This window comes from Prunus dulcis, chromosome 4 (genome assembly GCF_902201215.1).
Source record: "Prunus dulcis chromosome 4, ALMONDv2, whole genome shotgun sequence".
NCBI classification, from domain to species: domain Eukaryota; kingdom Viridiplantae; phylum Streptophyta; class Magnoliopsida; order Rosales; family Rosaceae; genus Prunus; species Prunus dulcis.
Window position 1 is genome coordinate 7,281,443 of NC_047653.1, and position 20,562 is coordinate 7,302,004.

At 37.4% G+C, this 20,562-nt stretch overlaps 4 protein-coding genes across 10 annotated transcripts; 2 read left to right on the plus strand and 2 right to left on the minus strand.

Moving 5' to 3' along the window:
• Window positions 1–19: 19 nt before the first annotated feature.
• On the plus strand, window positions 20–4,581 carry LOC117626568 (pentatricopeptide repeat-containing protein At2g26790, mitochondrial). 4 transcript variants are annotated; one of them, XM_034358309.1, is made up of 5 exons: window positions 20–147; window positions 333–2,810; window positions 2,899–3,059; window positions 3,293–3,520; window positions 4,166–4,581. In XM_034358309.1, the coding sequence occupies exons 1-2, from the start codon at window positions 134–136 to the stop codon at window positions 2,743–2,745; spliced, it is 2,427 nt and encodes an 808-aa protein (XP_034214200.1). In that variant the 5' UTR covers window positions 20–133; the 3' UTR covers window positions 2,746–2,810; window positions 2,899–3,059; window positions 3,293–3,520; window positions 4,166–4,581. The 4 variants fall into 4 exon arrangements, with proteins under 4 accessions (XP_034214200.1, XP_034214199.1, XP_034214197.1 ...); XM_034358308.1 differs by having other exon boundaries at window positions 20–2,820; window positions 2,917–3,059; XM_034358306.1 differs by having other exon boundaries at window positions 20–2,810.
• A 132-nt stretch (window positions 4,582–4,713) lies between these two features.
• LOC117626571 (isocitrate dehydrogenase [NADP]-like) lies at window positions 4,714–8,784 on the minus strand. Of its 3 annotated transcripts, none has more exons than XM_034358313.1 (15): window positions 8,518–8,784; window positions 7,874–7,917; window positions 7,689–7,798; window positions 7,278–7,315; window positions 7,063–7,140; window positions 6,915–6,968; window positions 6,741–6,842; window positions 6,479–6,570; window positions 6,269–6,372; window positions 5,940–6,008; window positions 5,748–5,815; window positions 5,583–5,617; window positions 5,358–5,500; window positions 5,085–5,207; window positions 4,714–4,997 (listed from the first exon to the last, which is right to left on the minus strand). In XM_034358313.1, exons 1-15 carry the CDS (start codon window positions 8,567–8,569, stop codon window positions 4,904–4,906), a joined length of 1,206 nt encoding a protein of 401 aa, XP_034214204.1. In that variant the 5' UTR covers window positions 8,570–8,784; the 3' UTR covers window positions 4,714–4,903. The 3 variants fall into 3 exon arrangements, with proteins under 3 accessions (XP_034214204.1, XP_034214203.1, XP_034214206.1); XM_034358312.1 differs by having other exon boundaries at window positions 5,748–5,863; window positions 8,518–8,783; XM_034358315.1 differs by lacking the exon at window positions 7,874–7,917 and having other exon boundaries at window positions 5,748–5,863; window positions 8,518–8,783.
• Window positions 8,785–9,704: 920 nt separating this feature from the next.
• On the minus strand, window positions 9,705–13,277 carry LOC117626570 (serine/threonine-protein kinase RHS3). 2 transcript variants are annotated; one of them, XM_034358310.1, is made up of 4 exons: window positions 12,867–13,277; window positions 12,198–12,276; window positions 11,324–12,114; window positions 9,705–10,691 (listed from the first exon to the last, which is right to left on the minus strand). In XM_034358310.1, the coding sequence occupies exons 2-4, from the start codon at window positions 12,234–12,236 to the stop codon at window positions 9,821–9,823; spliced, it is 1,701 nt and encodes a 566-aa protein (XP_034214201.1). In that variant the 5' UTR covers window positions 12,237–12,276; window positions 12,867–13,277; the 3' UTR covers window positions 9,705–9,820. The 2 variants fall into 2 exon arrangements, with proteins under 2 accessions (XP_034214201.1, XP_034214202.1); XM_034358311.1 differs by lacking the exon at window positions 12,867–13,277 and having other exon boundaries at window positions 12,198–12,738.
• A 1,917-nt stretch (window positions 13,278–15,194) lies between these two features.
• On the plus strand, window positions 15,195–17,785 carry LOC117625215 (UPF0678 fatty acid-binding protein-like protein At1g79260; the record flags this gene model as incomplete). Its single annotated transcript, XM_034356823.1, has 4 exons — window positions 15,195–15,443; window positions 15,581–15,721; window positions 16,392–16,460; window positions 17,352–17,785. Coding segments are annotated over 4 exons (579 nt in total), but the record flags the coding sequence as incomplete, so codon positions are not given.
• Between the last annotated feature and the right edge of the window lie 2,777 nt (window positions 17,786–20,562).

Consider the following 20,562-nt stretch of genomic DNA (forward strand, 5'->3'; position numbering starts at 1 on the left):
GTACTTCGGTAGGGTTTTAGGCTTTAGCAGAAAGAAGCTTAAGCTGTTCAGAGTATATCATTCAAAACCTCCGAGTCGGTGACTCAGTTTGTATGAGCAAAAGAAAACCACGAAACTAAAGCTTTAAGCTTCAATGATGAATCCCAAGTAAGCTCTCTCTTTCCTTTTGCTCGATTCTCTTCAATTTGAACTACATGAAGGGGTTGTTGCAATGAGTCTGAATCTTCCATGTGTATGTCGCTTTCGTCCATTAGACTGGGTTTTCCCAGAAAACGCATTCAACCCACACAAAGCAATCGCAATCATTTGATGTTTATCTATGGTGGTGCTAGTGTTGGTGGTTTCAAGTGGGCGTCTTCCCAAACTGCTCTTTCCCACTGGAACTCCTGTTCATCCCCTTCTGATGAATCTGATGACAATTATGTTACTGCTTGCACCACAGACACCAACTCCAATAACTCCGATGCAACCCGTTTCTTCTCTCAATTAGATACCTTTGGGGTTGTTAGCAACCTCAACAGTCTAAGAAACGAACCCAATTTGGCATTTTCCTTCTTCCACCAGTTGAAGGGAGATGGCTTCCAACACGATGTCTTCACCTATTCCACGCTTATTAGAATTTTATGCTCGTGGGGTTTGTATAGGAAGCTGGATATTCTCTTCTTGGACCTTATTAAGAGCTCTGAAGACCTTGGATTTCAGTTTTCGGATTTGTTGGAAACCATTGCGGAGGGAATTGAGGTTTCCCCGTCGATGGTTCGAGCTTATGATGCATTGCTCAAGTCTTTTGTCAGTTTGAACATGTTTGATGAGGCCATCGATGTTTTATTTCAAACAAAAAGGCGTGGGTTTGTGCCGCATGTCTTTACTAGTAATTTTTTAATGAACCGCTTGATTGAGCATGGTAAAGTGGATATGGCTGTGGCTATATACAAGCAGTTGAAACGGATTGGTTTGAGCCCTAATGATTACACCTACGCAATTGTCATCAAGGGACTTTGCAAGAAAGGTAGCTTGGAAGAGGCTGTGGACGTGTTTCAGGAGATGGAGAAAGCTGGGGTAACCCCTAGCGCCTTTGCCTACACAGCATATATTGAAGGACTTTGCACCAATCGTAAGTCGGATTTAGGATATCAAGTGCTCCAAGCATGCAATGGGGCAAATGTCCATATTGATGTCTATGCTTACAACACTGTCATTCGTGGGTTCTGTGATGAGATGAAATTTGATGAAGCTGAAAGCATCTTTCTTGATATGGAAAAGCGAGGGGTGGTCCCTGATTCTTATACATATGGTGCAATAATCTGTGGATACTGCAAGAATCGCTTTTTGTTAAAAGCTTTGACACTCCATAATGACATGGTGTCGAAGGGTATAAAAACAAATTGTGTGATTGTTAGTTTTATTCTTCAGTGCATGTGTAAGATGGGCATGCCTTCTGAAGCTGTGGATTATTTCATAGAATATAAGAGCTTGGGGATCTATCTTGATGAGGTTTCCTACAATATCACTGTGGATGCTTTGTGCAAGCTGGGGAAAGTGGACCAAGCCTTAGAATTGCTTGAAGAGATGAAGTGTAAGCATATGATCTTAGATATAATGCACTACACCACATTGATTAAAGGCTACTGTCTTCAGGGGAATGTTGTTAATGCCGTAAATCTTTTGGAGGAAATGAAGGAAAAAGGTCTAAAGCCAGACATTACTACTTACAATGTACTTGCTGCTGGGTTTTCTAGAAATGGCTTGGGAGCTGAAGCACTTGACCTTTTGGATTATATGGAGTCACAGGGTTTTAAACCAGACTCTGTTACACACAACATGATAATTGAAAATTTATGTATAGGAGGAAAAGTCAAACAAGCTGAAGCATTTGTAAAGAGTTTGGAATATAAGAGCGTTGATACCTATTCTGCCATGATCAGTGGGTACTGTGAAGCCAAGGATACAATAAAAGCCTATGAACTTCTTATTAGGTTGGCAAAGGGAGGAACTTTAGTTAAAAAAGGTGTTTGCTTTAAAGTACTCAGTAACCTTTGTGTTGAAGGTGATAATGACAGAGCTATTTTATTGCTAGAGTCAATGTTGGCCTTAAATGTGGAACCTAGAAAAACTATGTACAACAAAGTCATAGCTTCTCTGTGCAAAGCTGGAGAGGTGAAAAAGGCCCATTGGTTTTTTGATACTTTAGTTGAGAGAGGATTCACTCCCGATGTCATTAACTACACAATGTTGATAAATAGCTACTGCAGGGTGAATTGTTTGCGGGAAGCCCATGATCTCTTCTATGATATGAAAAGGAAAGGGATTCAACCTGATATCATCACTTACACAGTTTTGCTTGATAGTTATTCAAAAAGAAACCTAAGAAGGGTTCACTCCCCTCTAGGCGCAAGTGGAGATAAGGAAGAAAGGATGAATGCTTTCACTCTTTGGACTGAGATGAAGGAAATGGAAATAAGACCTGATGTAATTTGTTATACTGTTTTGATAGACAGACAGTGTAAAACAGACAACCTTCAGGATGCTATTGCACTCTTTGATGAAATGACTAACAGAGGATTAGAACCTGATACAGTGACATACACAGCTCTTCTGTCTGGCTGTTGTAATAGGGGAGATGTGGATAAGGCTGTAACCCTTGTTAATGAGATGTCTTCTAAGGGAATACAGCCAGATACCCATACACTCTTGGTTCTACAACATGGAATCCTAAAAGCCAAGAAAGTGCAGTTTCGGAAGTAAGAACGCTGTTTGATTATCAGTGCCTGGATAGATGCATGAGCTGTGAATCTATGAAGCCCCTAATGGTATAGCATGGTAACTTTCCTATTCAATAATGTAGATAATTTGCATGGGCTTGCATAATGAACAGCTTTTGTTGTTCCCTTTTGATAGATAACAATTATTCCACAGCTGGAGACAGGGATATGCATACATCGAGCCCTCGCCAGACCCCACACTGCCAGCTGCCTTGAGCACTGGGCCACTCGCCCCACCCCGAGCTGGATAGGTAGAGACTTTTGTTTGCAGGTCACCTGGAAGTCAATCATGCCTAGGTAATCATACAGCTTTGCATTTGATTAATCTACACCGCTTAGGGGTTGCAAAGTTATCATATGCATAGTTTTAGTTTTATACATGACTTTCCTGTTTGTTTCTATAATATATGTGATCTGCCATTTAGCTAACCGTACAAGAGACTATTTTATCGTATTGTCTGTCCTCTTTTTTTTCTTTTTCTAGCTTGTCTTCTGCCTTCTTGTGATCCATTTAAATTTTGCTTTTGCAGATCGAGCAGCTTTTCTTGTTTCATTTTGATGGATAACATTTGAATCCACCACTGGAGGGGTTATGCCTTGCTGAAAGTGACTTAGTGGTCAGGGAAACAGGGATATATAACATCTATCCCTCCCAGCCCCATTGGCAGGAGCCTTGTACACTGGGCCACCTTGCCTGCCCCTAGCTGGAGGAGAAGAAAGCTTTGTTGGCAGGTCACCTGGAAGTGAATCATGCGTAGGTATAATACACCTTTGCAAATGATTAATCTATATTGGATAAGAGTTGCAAAGTATTCATATACACAGTTCTAGTTTCATACATGGCTTGCTTATTTGTTTCGGTAATATATATATGGTATTCGCTAATAGTGAAATTTTTTTTTCATTGGTCCTTGTCATGATTTTTTCTAGCTTGTTTTCCATCTAAAGCACTTGATTGCCGGACTATTATTATGCTTTGCAGTTTGTTTAGTCATTTAGCAAGAGTTAAGTTTGTGTTTGGATCAGGGACTTTGAAATGATGGAATTTTGAAGTGAGGGGATTTCAAAATGATGGGATTTTACGGTGAGGGACTTCAAAATGATGGGATTAGTGTTTTTTTTTCCTTTTCTGATCCAGGGGAAGGGGAAAGTGAGAATTGGACTCTGGCCATGCGTGTGGGAGTAAGTGCTTTACCGGCATAAATTTTTTCCGGTACAGTACTATCAGCATGTGCTTATTCTTTAGTGAATGGCAGATGATATTATTTGTTCATTGCAGTGATTTATTCGCCTGATACTGTTCATTGTAGTCCCCAACTCATTGTTTGTGGTCTGTATTTTCTTTAACACGTCAAGATAGAAAAAAAAGGAAAAAACCTGAGCTTTGAGGTGTACTTTTGCAGGTCAACTTCTGCATAAGCTATGTGCAGCAAGTCCTAGGATACATGGAATGCGCAAACCGTGGAGAAAGTTGCTACTTTTGTACTGCTTTTTGTCTGGCATTATGCTTTGTCCATTGGGTTGGCAACTTGCTTTGGATATGAATAAAAATATCATGATATGAAAGAAGATGAGGAATTGTGATCACTGTCCCATGGCCGGGCTTCATTTTGTGACTGGTCAATAGACGATGGCGATGCAAAGTTGCCTTATACTTGAAAGTTTGTAGAAGAGTATTTAAGGTATACCACCATTCATGGTTTACAAGTAGAATCAAGATTGATGTATTTTTAATCTGCAGTTAAACTGAAATTTGGAGATATCTCCTTTTAAAAACAGGTTATACTATAAATATCACATACCTTGTTATTGTGTTTTATAAGCATGGTGATATTTCCAAATCATAAAACGGAGTGGTTCATGAGTGAAGTGGGCATTGTAAGATGCCTCAAACTATGTCATAATACCAGTGTGACATTGGTACAATTGAAGAAGTTAAAATAGATGGGAGAAAGGGTCAGCCAATGTGATCAATGACATTGTGGATTTTATTACTCAGTTTAGGATGACAGAAAAAGACCACCCGAGGATTTTGAAGGTACATCAATACGAGTTTATTCATTTATTTATTTTGGAAAAATACCAATGACTTAAACTTGTCAAAAAAGAAAAAAGAAAAAAGCTGTATAGCAACCAAGAGTTTACAACTTAGCTCTGCTAAACAATCTCACTCTCAGCTCCTCAGCCACAGCATCAATAAATTCTTCGGTATTCAGATACTTAGACCTAGTGACCCTACACAAAAAATGAAGCATTTTATCATACACAAATACAAAGAAAAGACTACTGAAACTTGTAAATGAAACTTTTGACAGCACTTACTTAGGCCCATGGATAAGGAGTGCAAGATCCTTGGTCATCTTCCCAGATTCGACAGTCGAAACACAGGCTGCGTCAAGCTTCTCCGTATAATCCAAGAGTCTGTCATTGCCATCCAACTTTGCCCTGATAATACAGAATTACTCAAAACTCTTATCTGATGTTTTCAACTTCTGAACACATCAAAATTTTAAATTTTAAACCCCCGCATCTTTCCCCACACAATGAGAGGTAGGAGCACTCATCTAACAGACTTTAGCCATATTGATATTATACCTGTGTGCAAGACCTCGGGACCAAGCAAAGATAGAAGCTATGCTGTTTGTGCTGGTTTCACCTCCTTTTTGGTGAACTCGGTAATGGCGTGTTACTGTACCATGGGCTGCCTCAGCTTCAATGGTCTTTCCATCTGGGCACACCTGGAACCAAAACAGGTTTTCATACATCCAACCCCACAGGCAAAGTGGAAGATAAGACAGAAACAAATCACCACAGAAATACCAGTATAGATGTCATCAGCCCCAGAGATCCAAAGCCTGTTTCAAAGTTTATTAAAAGGTCAAAAAATTAGCAAACACAGTGGCTATATCCGAGAACAAGCACCTTTCTATTTGCTTTCAACAAAAGCAGCATTCACAGGGTTTCAACACAATAAAATATACAGACCTTGGGCTAAGAAGTCACTTTGCACATCCCCATCATAATTTTTGCATGCCCAAACATAACCTCCTTCACTTTTGAGAGCATAAGCAACCATATCGTCAATAAGACGGTGTTCATACCTTCAAAAGAATATTAATCAATTGAAAATCACTGAAACTATGCGAACTAATCAGCTTGCTTGGCAAGGTATCTCACCAAATCCCTGCAGCCTCAAATCTGGATCTCCAATGAGCTTCATAAACTTCCTGGAAGATGTCCTTGAATCTTCATTAAAAATTCAAGTGTAAGAAAATGACAAGAAAAAGAAGTCCTGTAGTGAAACATTGTGGGTCAGTATATGTAGGTATTTTATGAGCATCTCATAGCTCCCTTCTGTCTCTTTCTCTTTTGCGTGTGCATGCACACAGATGCGCTCCAAGGTATGTGAGGGGGATTAGTTGTTTCCTTTTCCATTGATGGAAACTTAGAAAAAAGAGAGAGAGATTACACAATGAAGGAAGAAAGGCAGCATGACAACAGCATACCTTCCATCATATTTCTTCAGAATAGTATTTTTAGTGCTAAGATACAATGGCCACTTTTTCTGATAGGCAGTGTTCATGGAAGCCTCAGCAAAAGCACGGATAGACTGCTCTCACAATTTAAACATAAAAAGCAATATCTGTTAAAACCTTTAGTGACTGACTTACACCAGTAACTAAGTTACCAGAATTTTTGTAAGGGCAAGTTTGAACCTCATCGGTGTTATACATGGACAAAGCTATGCCTCCAGCACCAGTAAAGTTGTAAACCTCCCACTCTGTCTTCTCATTGGGCCCATCAGGTACTGCAAATAACTTGATAATATAAATAATCTACTGAAGTATTGAAAAGAATATTCAAAATATATGATGGGTGTGTCAAAAGTAGCTATTTCAACTTCTCTGATATTAGCAAGTAGCTGTCGAAAGTAAAATGCACAAAATTTGAGGCTCTCTACTGAAAATAATCTTATACCAAAAACCATTTTAAGTTTTCCAGGTCCTTCTATGATTGCATCAGTTGCTCGGTACTGGTCACCAAAAGCATGCCTCCCAATGCATATTGGCTTTGTCCAACCTGGATAGAACACTAACTCATTGGTATTTTTCTTTGTTATAAAGGCAAATTTAGATGAAAATTACAGCAAACCTGGAACAAGTCGGGGAACATTTCTGCAGATAATTGGTTCTCTAAAAACAGTACCTGCAGAACACGGAAAGTATATTGGCTACTTACAACCAATAAAAAACAGAACATGTAGTGGTAAATGTTAAAATTAGGGGAAAATTCTATTGACCATTTAAAATGTTCCGTATTGTCCCATTTGGACTCCTCCACATCTGTTTCAAGTTGAACTCCTTAACACGAGTCTCATCTATTAAAATCCAAATGAAAAGATTCAGATCATCACAATAGCATGTTAGCCAAATTGTGTCCATTGAAAAGGCCAAGTAATCCATGTATTCAACGGAAAATGCACACTGTCCTTCCATTAAGAATTTGTGTATATACCTGGAGTTATAGTTGCACACTTTATTGCAACATTGTACCTACAATAACAAGGGGAAAAAAGGAGTAAATTATACAAAGAAAATAAAGTGGCATCAACAGGTGATACATTCTTTTCCTGAAAAGAAAAAGGTTTAACGCTTTAACAAATATGCTATTGGTCTCAACTCAATAGAACATGACAAATCATAGACTGTCATGTTTTGCTGACATTCCATGCTAAGCATGACAAAGCATAGACTGTGTCATGTTTTGTTGAGCCCATTTAAACACGTCATACTTGTGCCAGTGAAAATAAGCAGACTAAATCAAAAGAGAAAGCAACCATAAATAAAATAAAGATAAAACAATAGCATTCTTTGAGAGCACTCCAGTCTAACAAAGGAACCATGAAGGGAGAATGATGGGGCATACTTAAGAGTAGCTTCAGCACTTTCAATTGTGACTTTATCATTGGTGGCATCACGATTAGGGAGGCCAAGGTCAAAGTACTTGATATCCAACTCCAGGAAGGGAAAGATAAGCTGCAGAACATTAAAACAAGTTGCAGATTCATTATGAACATGAAATCATAGGAGATGCCACGATAACACAATTACCTTATCTTTTATCGATTTCCAGAAAATTCGAGTCATTTCATCTCCTGCATAATGGAAATATGCTTCATAGAAATCCAGAGATAACAAGATGTTGAACAAATCTGTATCAGTTCTTAACTAGAAATACATGGACAAATATTGTGATGGACAGTTCCATGACACAGATATAGATTGCACAGCTAAGGCAAATATATGCATCGCAAATTAGATGTTGCATCTAAGTACTAAAGTAGTGGCCACGCAATTTGGTTAAATGAACAAAATTGAATTTTAATCATTTAAACATACTTGAAAAAAGCTCAACTGAGAAGAATCATAGTAGTGGTGGGTAAGACTGGAAGGCCCTCAAAGTGGCCTAAATATGTAATGCTAAGATGATCATCTAGTTTTATGGAACGTAAGTGTTGGGTTATCTCTAAAACTTAGCTTGAAGGGCATGGTCTGATCCATGGGATCCATCCAAATACAGTGATTTGATAATTTGTATCATGTTTTTCAATTCAAGATTACAGACAGCATTCAAAGAAGCAGAGCAATTCTTAATTTTCAATGGGAAGAAGCAGAGCAGTTAAAACAACAGAAAACAAGAAACAATTGCCAAAAATAGGCATTAGAGAGTGCATGCGACTATAGAGAAGGCATACCATCCATTTCGACAACCGGGTTGGTGACCTTTATCTTGTTGAATGACTCCATTTCTCCGCCGATAGCAAAAGAGGTGAAAGGTTTGCCTTTGCTTCGAAAACTTGGGCTTTAGCGAGGGAGAATCAGTGAAAGTTTGTTGCTTTCTTTGTTGGTATTTATGTAAAGGTCGTCATATGAATTGAATCGTTTCTACTCTCCTGAGAATTGAGAATTGAGAAATGAGATATGGGATGATGAGTGATGACAAAAACGTTGCATTTATTATTGTTCAGATTTAGGAGTATAAAAGACAACCTTTATTTCATCAGATCAAAGTCTTGTACTGCCGTATTTGTTATTTATTATAATGTGATGATAGGATAGAAATTACTATTGACACTTCAAAATAATTATTCTGTAATTTTTTTATTTTTATTTTTCCATATAGAGATTTGTGCGATTATTATTTTAGACTGTAAATAACAGTTCTTTAATCGGATAACCCCTTTAATAAAATAACGTGACGGTAAGTTTACATGATTGGTACACATAGCTTCATACAAAAACGAGTTACTGATCATTTTACCTGGTCTTTTCTTATTTGCCAAACATAATTTCACCAGGTTAATTTTTGTGTTAATGTGTTATAGGATTTACTAATCGCACTTTTCTTCTGTTCCTGTAAATACCAATCACGCCTTGCATAGGACCAAACAGCTGCCAATTTTCATCCCCTTTTTGTATTTCAGTTTGTCAATTCTCAATCATCCTTGTATTTTCCAACCAAAAAATGAAAAGCATTCCTTGTGTTCTGAATATTCACATGTGGTCTGAAGGATAAACCCATTTTGCATTATAAGGAGAAGTGCCTCAAGGCCAGCTGAAGTGCTTCTTAACCAACAAAACACTATCATAACCTTTTTTATTAACTTTTCATATGTTGAGGATTTCAATTAAACATTGAATAGTTATAGCATCAAAATTTGAAACCAAGTGAACAAATGTTAGTCCTAATTAGAATCATTTAACTGTATGTCACACCAGACCAGAATTCAGATCCAATATAGTATTGACAAGTCCACATATATACATGCAAAAAGAATGGCAAGCCAAAAATTTGGATGCAATTTCCATCCCAGTATGTATTTTTATTTGCCCTTTACCTAGAAAGAAATCAATAGTGTTCAGTCAACGAAAGTTTTCCCTGTGAAGACCTCTCAACATATAATGGTACAAGTATATATCTGATTGAGTTGCAACTTTTTGCGCTTTGTACAAGGTAAATTTCCTCCAGAGGATGTAAATCATCATGCAAAAGGAGTGCTAGAAGTACTCAAAATCTACATAAGATGAATCATTATGACTATTGTTCTTTTTGTCACCTCTAATATCTGTGATCTTTTTGTCTGCAGTGTTTGCTTCCTTGCTAGCATATTGTGAAAAGTCTACTGGCTCAGGAACGTGCGGAGGCATGGCACATCTCACCAGAGCCCAGTTCACTCCCTCAAAAAATGGGTGTTGCTTTATTTCTGTGGCACCCCTTTTATAGGCAATCCGTTTTTGTGGTTCTTTCACCAACAGTCCTCGTATGAGATTTCGTGCAACAACACTCACTTGTGGTGTTTCTGGGAATTTCAGAGGCTGCCCTACGACGTTGAAAAGTGTGGCACGATTTCCGTGACCTTTGAAGGGGGTTGTCCCATGTAAGAGCTCATATAAGAAGATACCAAACGTCCACCAGTCCACTGCACTACCATGGCCCTCTCCACGAATAATCTCTGGGGCTAGATATTCATGTGTTCCAACAAATGACATGGAGCGCACATTTGTAGGCTCTGCCATCAGTTCAGGGAGGTTGCCATTAGCAGAAAGGCCAAAATCTGATTTAGATTTCCGATTTTTCTTGCCTGGTAAAATGCGTGGAAAGAAATGGGATGGCTGCATACAACCATGCACAGCAAGGTCATCGTCTAAAATGCCCCCACCACCACCTCCACCACCACCATTGCTTACGTGGACAGATGATGACTTGACTAGTGTAGGATTGACAGAACAACGGAGTGAGAGATCAAAGTCCGAGAGCATGATATGACCCTCATCTCTTACTAGAACATTTTCTGGTTTTAAATCCCTGTACACAATTCCTAGCATGTGCAGATACTCAAGTGCTAACAAAACCTGTGATGCATAAAATCTGCCAAAAGATAAAACGTAAGAAACCTCTTGCCCAGTCTAAACATCTAAGAATGGCACAACAAACTTAGACATAGCATGCAACAGAATTAGAATGAGAAGAAAGATAGAACATCCACAGCGAAGATATGATTTCATTTTGTTCACTTAAGAAAGGGAGGGGCTTTTAGCAGATTAACAATTAAGTTGCATCATGCTTGATAATAAGAAATCTATCTCTCAGCCTATAACATATGCAGTTCTGCACCCAGAAAGAACCATTCTTTGCTGTGCCACTGTCTGGAAAAAAGAAATGATAGAAACCAAAGACATTACCATCAACAAGCTATTATAAGCTACATTACGTATACAACCTTTAATGAAGTGACTCTTGCAATTCAAAAGAAAAAAAGGGGGTTCCTAGATGAAATCTACATCCCTTACAATGCAACTAAAGGCTGGAAAAGTACTGACTGTGCTGCTTCAAATCGTGAGTTGAAGCCATCAAACCAGTAACTCCAACCAAATCTCATTGATATTGTAAGGAAATTCAAAAATACTGAGCAAAGATCACATACATATTAAGAAATAAGAAAATTAAATTATCAATAATTTAGCTAAAAAGAAATCAGAAGAACTGGAAAGAGTGCAAACCTTGCAGCTTCCTCTGTAAAATGCTTGTTAGGTTGCTTCTGCCGAAGAGAATGCAGATTACCTCCACTACAGTACTCCATGACCAAGCAATAGAACTTATCAGTCTCAAAGTAAGAATAGAGAGTGGGCAAGAATGGGTGGTCAAGAAGTCCAAGTATCTCTCTTTCTGTCTGTGCTCGCAATAACTTGTTTCTACTAGCAAGAGATGCCTTGTCCATGACTTTCATGGCAAAAAATGTATTTGTTCCTCTGAGCTCAACAAGATAGACACTGCCAATGTCTCCATAACCTATGCGCTTAAGAAGCCGAAAATGGCTAAGATTAAGTGGGGAACCTTTAGACACCATGGTAATGGCATCCCACCGTACATCACCACCAGTATGAGGCCTGAGGGGTGCACTAGAGGAACTCTCTAAGCTGTCGGATCGAGAGCTACTACCACTCATTTGGCCAAGGTTGGTGATAGAACTGGTACTCTTTGATGCTCCTATTGCCATTCCTGTTGAAGTGGTTAGAAGTTCAGAATTTGCAGGTGCCATTGGGCTTGGATATGGATGATGGTTGGTGGTTGGCTCAGCTACAGTCTTAGTACCAAATTCCGTTCCTTTAGAAATTGGATCCACATGTTGAGGTCCACCTGATGAATTTTGAGTTGATTTGACACTAGATTTTGCTACTCTATCTACCCTATTGGGGTCGTAAACCTTATCATTGGATGAATTTATACCAGTCTTGGCATGAGATTGCATCTTGGGTCCACATGGTGTTTCATCTGATGAACTGTAGCTCATCTGCGTTTGAGGAAGAAACAATTCTATGACATCAGTATGCACAGAACAAAAATCATGACCAAGAATAGACATGGAGCAATTACCTCAGATGAGTCAGAAAAATTAGCTGGATTTGAAGACATGAATGGGGTAACACTGATAACACCCCTCAAAAGAAATTCCTGATCATATCATTACGAAATCCATTATTTCCAACACAAGATAATATTGAATGAACCTATACGCAGCCAACAGGATAAATCTGTGGTCTTGAGGACATAAAAAGTATATTATACTCTTAAAAAATCCTATACTACACTCTCCTATTAAACTAAACAAAAGCTAACCTTCTAACCATCCAATTGCTAAATCATTTTAACTGATATCCTATATCTTATATGTATACATTTGTAGCTCTGAAAATAAAGAATAATCATCATTCGAAGAATAAAAACCTCAGTTGGAAGCAACAATAATCTACTTATTTATGGTCATATAACATCCATTGTCCGTATGCCTATGTGAAGGGAAAGCACAATCAAGAATTCAAAACCAGTATGTGGTAGGCACGTAATGGCGTGGGAGACAGGGACATACACAACAAAGTCAAAGTTCAAATACAGAATGATATTGGTATTATCTAAAGAAACGAAATAAATGAATAAATAAATAAATGTAGAATTAGTCATATTGACGGAGGTAAGCTAAGCAAGAAACAATGCAAACGCAAAAATAAAAGAAACCCATCTGAAATAAAAGATTGCAGGGAATGCAGAAATTCAATGTGGCAATTAACAGCAACAAAGCCGTGATCTTTTTCCTTGTCAAGCAGTGTTGGTGAGAGAGCTTAGATGAACATGAATTGTTTGGTTCCCAAGCAATTGTCAAAGGAAGACAAAATCTTTCTTGAAATATGGAGAGAAAAGAAAAGAAAGAAACATGGGTTACAAGAGAAATGGCATTTGGGTATTGAGAGAAAGAATTGGAATGAGCTGGTTCTTGACTGGACCACCACACAAACCCATAATCAGGAGGTGTGAGAAATTGGAGAAAATTGTGGAGCAAAACAAAACTAGAATTAGGAAAACCCATATTTTGATTTTCCATTTTATAAATGAAAGAAAATAAAGATTTAGAAGAGTGTGTGAATGTGTATGTGTGTGTTGTGTTTTGTGTTTTCTAACTTCAGGAAGAGAGAGAGAGAGAGAGAGAGAAGAGAGAGAGAGAGAGGAGGGAAACGGTCATAGCTATGAGGATGGATGGTTGGGCGTTTAATCCTCTGTCAAGTAGTGGTCGGACTGACTTCTCTTCCTCTGTGCCCACCACTATTCTCCAACCTTGCAATCGGATGAGCTGGCCTCTCATCAACCAATGCCAAGAGGACATCTCACATACAAGTTTTTTGTTGTTGTTGATAATGTACCCTACAAATTTTTTTTAACTATCCAAACAATCTACTTTTCAAGTCTTCATTGATGGATCATTCTTGCAAAAAATATACAAATTGAAAAACATTAAGGCATCTAATTGCAAGCAACAAAATAGACTAAAATAACAATCATCTAATTTAGTGGTCAAATGGTTTCGGATTCAAGTGAGATATTTTTTTTTTGGCATAGATGATCTTTGAGGGAATATCTAAAAATTAGACGGTTCGAATAATTGAAAAACAATGTGTAATAGGCTCTGTAAGGAAATAATTTTTTTTTTAGTACGAACAGGCTCTACAAGAATATCTCTCAAATAAACTCATTTAAGAAATTCCTCAATTGGAGCTCATTGTGCAAATTATAGTCATGCATGCTCTAATAAATAACAAGGGTATACTAGTGATTTGCCCCCTAAACTTGTACTTAACTTTCGATTGACTCCATATCCCTTTTTTTAAGAAAATTAAGGATATGAACTTCTTTTTTTCACCAATTTCCCCCTGCCGTCTAAATCTGCAACATTTCATCCAAAATGCCGTTAAATATGAGGGCAAAATGGTCATTTTGTACATTAAAAAAATGAAAAATAAAGTAAAAACTAGAAAATTCAAATAATACTCTCTCTCTCTCTCTCTCTCTCTCTCTCTCTCTCTCTCTTTTGCAGGTGTAGATGAAGAAAACCCAAGGGGGAGAGGGTAAAAAATCAGAAGGGAGAAGGTGAGGCAGGGGTCTGTGGGGGTGGGGGATTGGTTTGGGAGAGGAGGGGTGGGCTGTGTTTATGGGATGAAAATACATAAAGGGAAGGTGGGGGGAAGGGTTTGTGGGGGTGGGGGATTGGTCTGGGAGTAAAGGATGATGGTCATGGGGGAATGGGAGGAGGAAGGAAGGAGATGGAAGGGGTTGGCATTAGATTTACTTTTTTTCTTTAATTTTTTTCTAAAAAAATAATTTTTAACTAAAAATTGGATGAAATGTTGAGAATTTAGTCGATAGGGGTTCATGCTATTATTAAGACTAAGCCCTTTGAAGTAGCTATGGAAGGCAAATATCATTTTGCTCTTTGTAGGGGCTAAAACTAACTTTTGGCATAACAATTATATATATATATATATATATTACATGAGTTATATTAGTAAAGAAATGAAGGAGACATATAACCTCAAATACAAAGGTAAATGCTTCTAACTAGTAGTTGAGTTGCATTCTTTGAAGTATAATTAAAAATTATCTAATCTACATGTGGCTCTCTCAGTTAATGTTATCAAAATTTCTACTATTTATATTAAGTTTTGAGAAATATATTTATGTAATCCTCCACTCCAAAGCTAAAATATTCACACCTTTTGCCCTAAGAAAATGTTTTATGCTTCCACATGTTTTTAATCACTTAAATTAAAAGCCACTTTGCAAAGGACCCACTAGTGTAGTGGTTTGGAGTATTTACTCCCTCCAGCAAGGTCCTGGGTTCGAGTCCTAGCATCCGTGTTGTGTGTGTGAGTTTAATATGCTATCGCCCCTTTCAATAGGAAAGGACCTCAAAAAAAAAAAATTAAAAGCCACTTTAGACACTGATAATTAAGTGATCCTTTGGTAATTATTTTGTTTTAGTTTTCTTTAGTTAAATCGAAAAATATTTTAATAAAAGGAAGAAAAATGAAAATTAGATGATGACGATTGAACTTGGTACTTGTAGCAGGCCGCAGAGCAAAGACAAAAGAAGACGAGAATAGCAACGCCTGTATTGTGAGCTTGGTGGAGAAGAAGAACATGGAGGATACTACAGAATCACCGGCTATACACCCAGCAATAGCACCACTCTCATACCTGCTGGGAACATGGAGAGGCCGAGGGGAAGGTGGGTTTCCCACCATCAACTCCTTCTCGTACGTTGAACAACTCCATTTCTCTCACTCTGGCAAGGTACTCCATTTCTCTTTTTAGCTACTGGTCAGTGAGTTGACTCAGTGGGTCACTAAAGTCGCTGTCTGGTTTGTTTCTTTGCTCGTCTTGTCTGACTATTTGGTTGCCAATTGATTATATTCATCAAATGAGAGAAGCCCTTCATAGCTTACACTCAGAAGACCTGGAAATTGAACTCTGGGGAGCCTATGCACGCTGAGAGTGGCTTTTGGAGACCCAAACCAGATGGTACTATTGAAGTTGTCATTTCCCAAAGCACTGGCCTTGTTGAAGTTCAGGTGCTTGCTCTATTGAATTGTGGCCTCAAGTTTGCTTATTTATGCTATATTGACCAATGTGGCACTACCCTTTTGTTTTTCTTCTCATATTTATGGTTATTGTTGAAAGGAATTTGAGATGCATGTGCATTTAGCATTTAGAAACAACTCCAATCAAATAAAGAATGAATTTTTGATGACCCAAATCCACTAATGTTGTGGCCATGGTATTTCATCATGTAATGCATGTACTCACCCAGGTACAAATACAATGAATTTCCTTGCCTTCTCCTATTGGGAAATTTTCATGCTCATTTCCATCGCATCCTATATGTGTCCCTAAATTCATTTTCCAAGTTACTGCTTCTTCACTGCTCTGCTCAGCTGTTTGATCACCCATTGAAATATATTCCTTAACTCTTTAAAGATTCTAACTTTTTTCCTTTTGATCGGTAGCATCTCAGAAGTTCTATATGGATTTTGATTCTGTCTTTTTTTTCCTCATTTGGACAATACATTTCTGAATATGGAATGTGCAGTTCCTATTTTAGGTATGCATACTATTATGACAAATGAATCCAAGTTTAGCTGATAATATACCTTCTATCTGTATAGCTCTGATAATTAATGTTTCTTACTTATTTACTTTGTTTGATCTGCTGATATTATTGTATATATATTATTTGTTTAGAAAGGGACATACAGTGCAGAAGAGAAAGTAATAAAGCTTCAAAGTGAGCTTGTCGGCAATGCTTCTAAGGTAATTTAAGCTGATCCGTGGATACAATAAAGCAATTTCCTTACAATGATTCATGCATCAATTTATGGCAGTTCATAGAGCTAGCTCGAAGAAAAACATGCTATTTAGTTTCCTACCATAAGTAATCTTCACCTTAAGCAATAAATTGATATATGTATAGTGAGAACTATAATTTCCAGTAAGGTTGTGAAGGCAAGACATGGGTACTTTGGAGTTTATCGGTATAACATATAAGCTCTATGGGCACAGTTGAGAGCTTCTTGGAGAAGGAAAGTGGTTGTGCTGCTAAAATCATGGCGAATGAGGATGCCTCAAGGATCTTGAGATATTGGGATATAATACGAAGATAGATGATTTTTTAATTAATTATTTATAACTCTTTTTTTTTAAAATCTTTGTAACCTTTCAAATGTATTGGCTGATGATTTTTGGAATGTTGAGAGAACTTGCAAAAAGGGTAGGGGATACAAACAAAAAGTATAAGAAGGAGAAATGGAGCTGGTGTGGGAAGAGTGAGCTGGTGTGGGAAGAGTGAGCTTCTTTGAGTTCAAGGTCTGCATATACGGAAGACAAAACCTATGTATATCTGCAGAATTCGTTACAGAATATCAAATCCTGATTCAAGATTGGAGTCCTTTCCCTTGATGTCTTATTATACTAAAGTCATTCCGCCCTTGGATTAGAGATTTATGAAATCTAGTATCTTATCCGTGGAGACGACTAAATGTTGATAAGAAATTTAAACTATTTTGATATCTGACTGACTTCAGGTATTTTGTTGTTCTATGAATTGTAAAGCAGCCTTGATGGTTTTCAGTAACAAAAATTAGTTGTCTCTGTCCTAAAATTGACTTTTGAACAATTTATGATGCTTTTCTGTTTCTTACATAGGTGAGAGAGATAACCAGAGTTTTTAAGTTGGTAGATGAAGAACTGTTTTATGAGGTTAAGATGGCTACAAATCTCACAAGTCTTCAACCACATCTGAAAGCTTCGCTCCAAAGAATCTGAAGCAACTATGTTGAAGAAAAAGTGAAGTTTACAAATTAGCCTCGGATTTCTATTCGTACGTCATTGCTCTTATGAATTTGTTGCAGCTATCCTCCAGATTCCACTATGGCCCAAAGCGGATATTAGAGGTACAAAGAAAAACCAAGATAGATGTTTGCTTTTTTGTAAATTTATGGTTTCATCCCTCGACTTGGTAATTTCTAGTGATACACGAATAACCCTTGCGCAGACTTTGGATTCATCTATCGCAATGTGACAGACATTGTTGAAGGCTGTAATGTCATTGAAAAGTTGCTAACTTGTTTCCTCCACAATGACATGTTTACTTTTCTGTTTTGACATCAGAATGAATTTGATTATTCTTTCAATCCAAACGTGGTAAATGAAGTCATTCCGGCTTAACTTCGTAATGTAGAAATGAGATTCCCTCCCTTAGATTGTTGATCAGTCGATGTAGCTCCAGTCCCCCACTTGCCTATCAACGTTACACTGGTGCAGAAGAACTTATGCAGCAGCTTAAACCGAACCCTTCTGATAATGCTGCAATCTTGGAAGAGATGATCCCTACTTTCCATATAGGTTGATGACAGAAAAACACAACTCAATTTTTTTCTGTGAAACTTGCTCTAGCAAAGCTGATCTATGGTAGTTAGTCATTCCTTAATTGCCAACCAAGTATTGAAAGCATGCTTGGAGGTGGCGCTACTATACGAAACAAGGTGCCACCAGTCGACAATATTAAAGTCTAGTTTTTTCAGGTTTCTTTGCCAGAATAAACTCCTGATTTAGAAGTTTTACACAAGTGACAATGCTATCCATCAAAGGTCTATTTAATTGGAGATTTGCACATCCTGCTCAAGTCTAAAGTTTAGGCCTTATTCATATTGGGCCAAAACACATACTTGCCTGTTCTTCATATGAGGCCTGGTAGCACATACATCATGTGAAACGACTCCAGAGGTCATTGGTGTTGTAGAATTCTATAGTGATAAGGCCTTCATATGAGGACTTATTTTTTAATCATATGATCAAATTAGTTAGTCATCAGATTAAATTGGTTAGTTTGATTCAACAGTTAAAAGATAGGGCATTATCTAAGGGTCTTAGATAATACTGTCCATTAGTGTTTTTCCTCTTCTTTTAGGTATATCATATTAAGTAAAATCCAATATTGGCTTAATTTAGCAGTGCCACAAATCTGAGGCACTTTAGCAATATTAGCACATGCTCCTAAAAAGTCTATTTCTTCCAAGTGGTGGGGTTTTGGCTTATAATAATATGAGAACGAAGCCATTGCCGGTGAGCCCAAGTAATGGGGATGGAACTTGGAAGGAAGAGGTCAAAATCTCCATGTAACATGGCAGATTTGCTGCTACAAACTCTCAACATCAAGATGATGCCTATAGTGAGACTATAGTCTAATATTAGCTGTTTCCAAATCTTGCCTATGAAATATCAGCCTCTTTGCTCTTGCAAGTTGCATGCCACTTCTACCAAACGGTGATTATACAATTATAAGTCACCATTATCCTTACTTATTCCATTCACAACTCTTTGAAATTGATTGCTTTTACAACTAAAAACCAAAAAAACAAAACCCAAATCTTTGTTTTTATTTGGTACATAGAATGTCAAATCTTGATGATGAACAGCTCATGATCTTCTCCATTGGTGGGATTCGCAAACATGTATATATATACTACATACACATGTTTGGTATAGGCTTTGACTTCCCAACGATATAGTTTTTGTTTCTTACTCATTCTTTAGATTTTTATTTATTTAGTAAAATAATCTTTTAATTACTAGCAAGATTGACCTTTTCTTTTGAGCATCGAATTGTGCACCTGGGTAATAGTGCTAGGCATACCACATCTCTAATAGAGGTGAAGTCTACCAATATAATAGCGTACATCTATTAGAGAGGTGGTACACAATATAGTTTTTTTTTTTATAGGACTTTTCCTATTGAGAGGGGTACATGGTGTAGTGATTGATCCAGGATTCAAAAATCGGCCGGATGAAACTTACATTAAAAACTCGATGATATGAGTGAATTTCATTAATAAACAGAGAAAAATACACCTAGTCAATAAACGTAATGAACATTACCCTCAAATGCATCTTCATACATAAATAAAAGCTTATAAAAAATCAAAAATAAAAACAACAAGTAAATGCAATGCAACACAAAAATAATAGAAAAAGCTCATCCAAAAATATTAATACCATACTATACAACTCATTTTGAAATCCTAAAAATTAATAATAAGAAGAATAAAAACCCAATTCAAAGAGAGAGAGAGAGAGAGAGAGAGAGAGAGAGAGAGAGAGAGAGATAATAGGAAACTAAAGCCCACAAGAGAGAGAGAGAGAGAAATCACAAAAATGGGCCCCAGAGAGAGAGAGAGAGGTCACAAAATGGGTCTGGCTGCTGCCCGGCCTGCCCTCAACGTAGTTCCACCCACGAATGCTAGGACTCAAATCTAGAACGTTACTTGAATAATCAATTACTCTAAACCACTATACTAATGGATCCTTTTCACAATGTGGTATATAAATGAGCTATGACTAGCATTTTTGTTATATATATCTTTAATTTGGAATATATATTTCTTGAAGGAAAATGCCTTCAAGGGGGCAATAAAGTCCCCCAAATTCAAAACATTAGAATTAACTTTAAAATCATAGTAAGTTAATCAGACGCATTGTTGTTAAGTGTGGTCATGCTATAACCAAATAAGGTGGACACTGAGAATTGGACAAATTATCAACGGTTTTTCGCAGCTATGGTCCCTTAATTATACCCGTAATTGCATTTGGGTCACTGAACTCAATTATTAGTTGCAGAGGTCACTCAACTGTGTGTTTCGTTGCACCGTTAGTCCCTACTGTCAAGTCTCTCTAACGGAAGGGACTAATGGTGTAATACAACACCTAATTGAGTGACCTCTATAACTATTTTTTGGAGTTAAGTGACCAAAATGTAACTCCGAGTAGAGTTAAGGGATCATTGATACAAATAATCATAATTGAAAAGTCACATTTGCCCATCAATAATTGGATAGATCTTGCCATGTCATCATTTTAA